At 58.3% G+C, this 616-nt stretch overlaps 1 protein-coding gene across 1 annotated transcript in view; it reads left to right on the top strand.

Annotated features, from left to right (window-relative positions):
• Window positions 1-616, top strand: part of MEGF6 (multiple EGF like domains 6) — a 117,524-nt gene that overhangs the window by 105,774 nt on the left and 11,134 nt on the right. Inside the window, exon 20 of the mRNA XM_035897589.1 lies at window positions 519-616. This exon is cut by the window's right edge and continues 19 nt beyond it. Within this exon, the coding sequence (XP_035753482.1) occupies window positions 519-616 (98 nt within the window). The remainder of the gene's footprint in view (window positions 1-518) is intronic.

Raw genomic sequence — 616 nt, forward strand, 5'->3', positions numbered from 1 at the left:
GGCTCCGCGCCCCTTCTCCGCCTTTGCTGTCCCGTTACAGCAAAGAGAATCCCTCGGGATGGTGATGGGGAATACTGCATGGCTGCCAGCTGCTAGGTCTCTGGGTTTAGTTCGGATGGGAAAAGGTCTAGGGAAAAAAAAAAAAAAAGGCTGACAAAATGTGAAGAAGGAGTAAGCGCACAGCTGCCCTGGTGTGGCCACGCGTGGCACACAGGGTGTTGGAGCGGCCTCTCCGAGGGGTGCAGGGTTCTGGCTCCAGCACCAGCAGGCGCTTGGTGGAGAGAAACCTGGTGCCCTTGCTCTTCTGCTGCACCCCAGCCTTGTCCCCCGCCCTGACTGTCCGTAGTGGACAGGCAGCCCATATTGGGGATTGGACTGGGTGACCTCTAGGGGTCCCTTCCAACCCAAAATGTTCTATGATGCAGCGTCGCATCAGCAGAAAAGGCCACAGAGAGGCTGGGAGATTTCCCGCGCTCTGCACGGGCATCTTGTGGGGATTTAGCTTTTGTTTTCCGCAGCCTGTCCTGATGGATTTTATGGACTGGAGTGCCGGGAAGCCTGCGACTGCCTGAACGGTGCCCGCTGTGACAATGCAACGGGCCAGTGCCCCTGCCCC

The sequence above is a fragment of the Egretta garzetta genome, unplaced genomic scaffold (genome assembly GCF_000687185.1).
Source record: "Egretta garzetta isolate BGI_Z169 unplaced genomic scaffold, ASM68718v1 scaffold737, whole genome shotgun sequence".
Taxonomy (NCBI): Eukaryota; Metazoa; Chordata; class Aves; order Pelecaniformes; family Ardeidae; genus Egretta; species Egretta garzetta.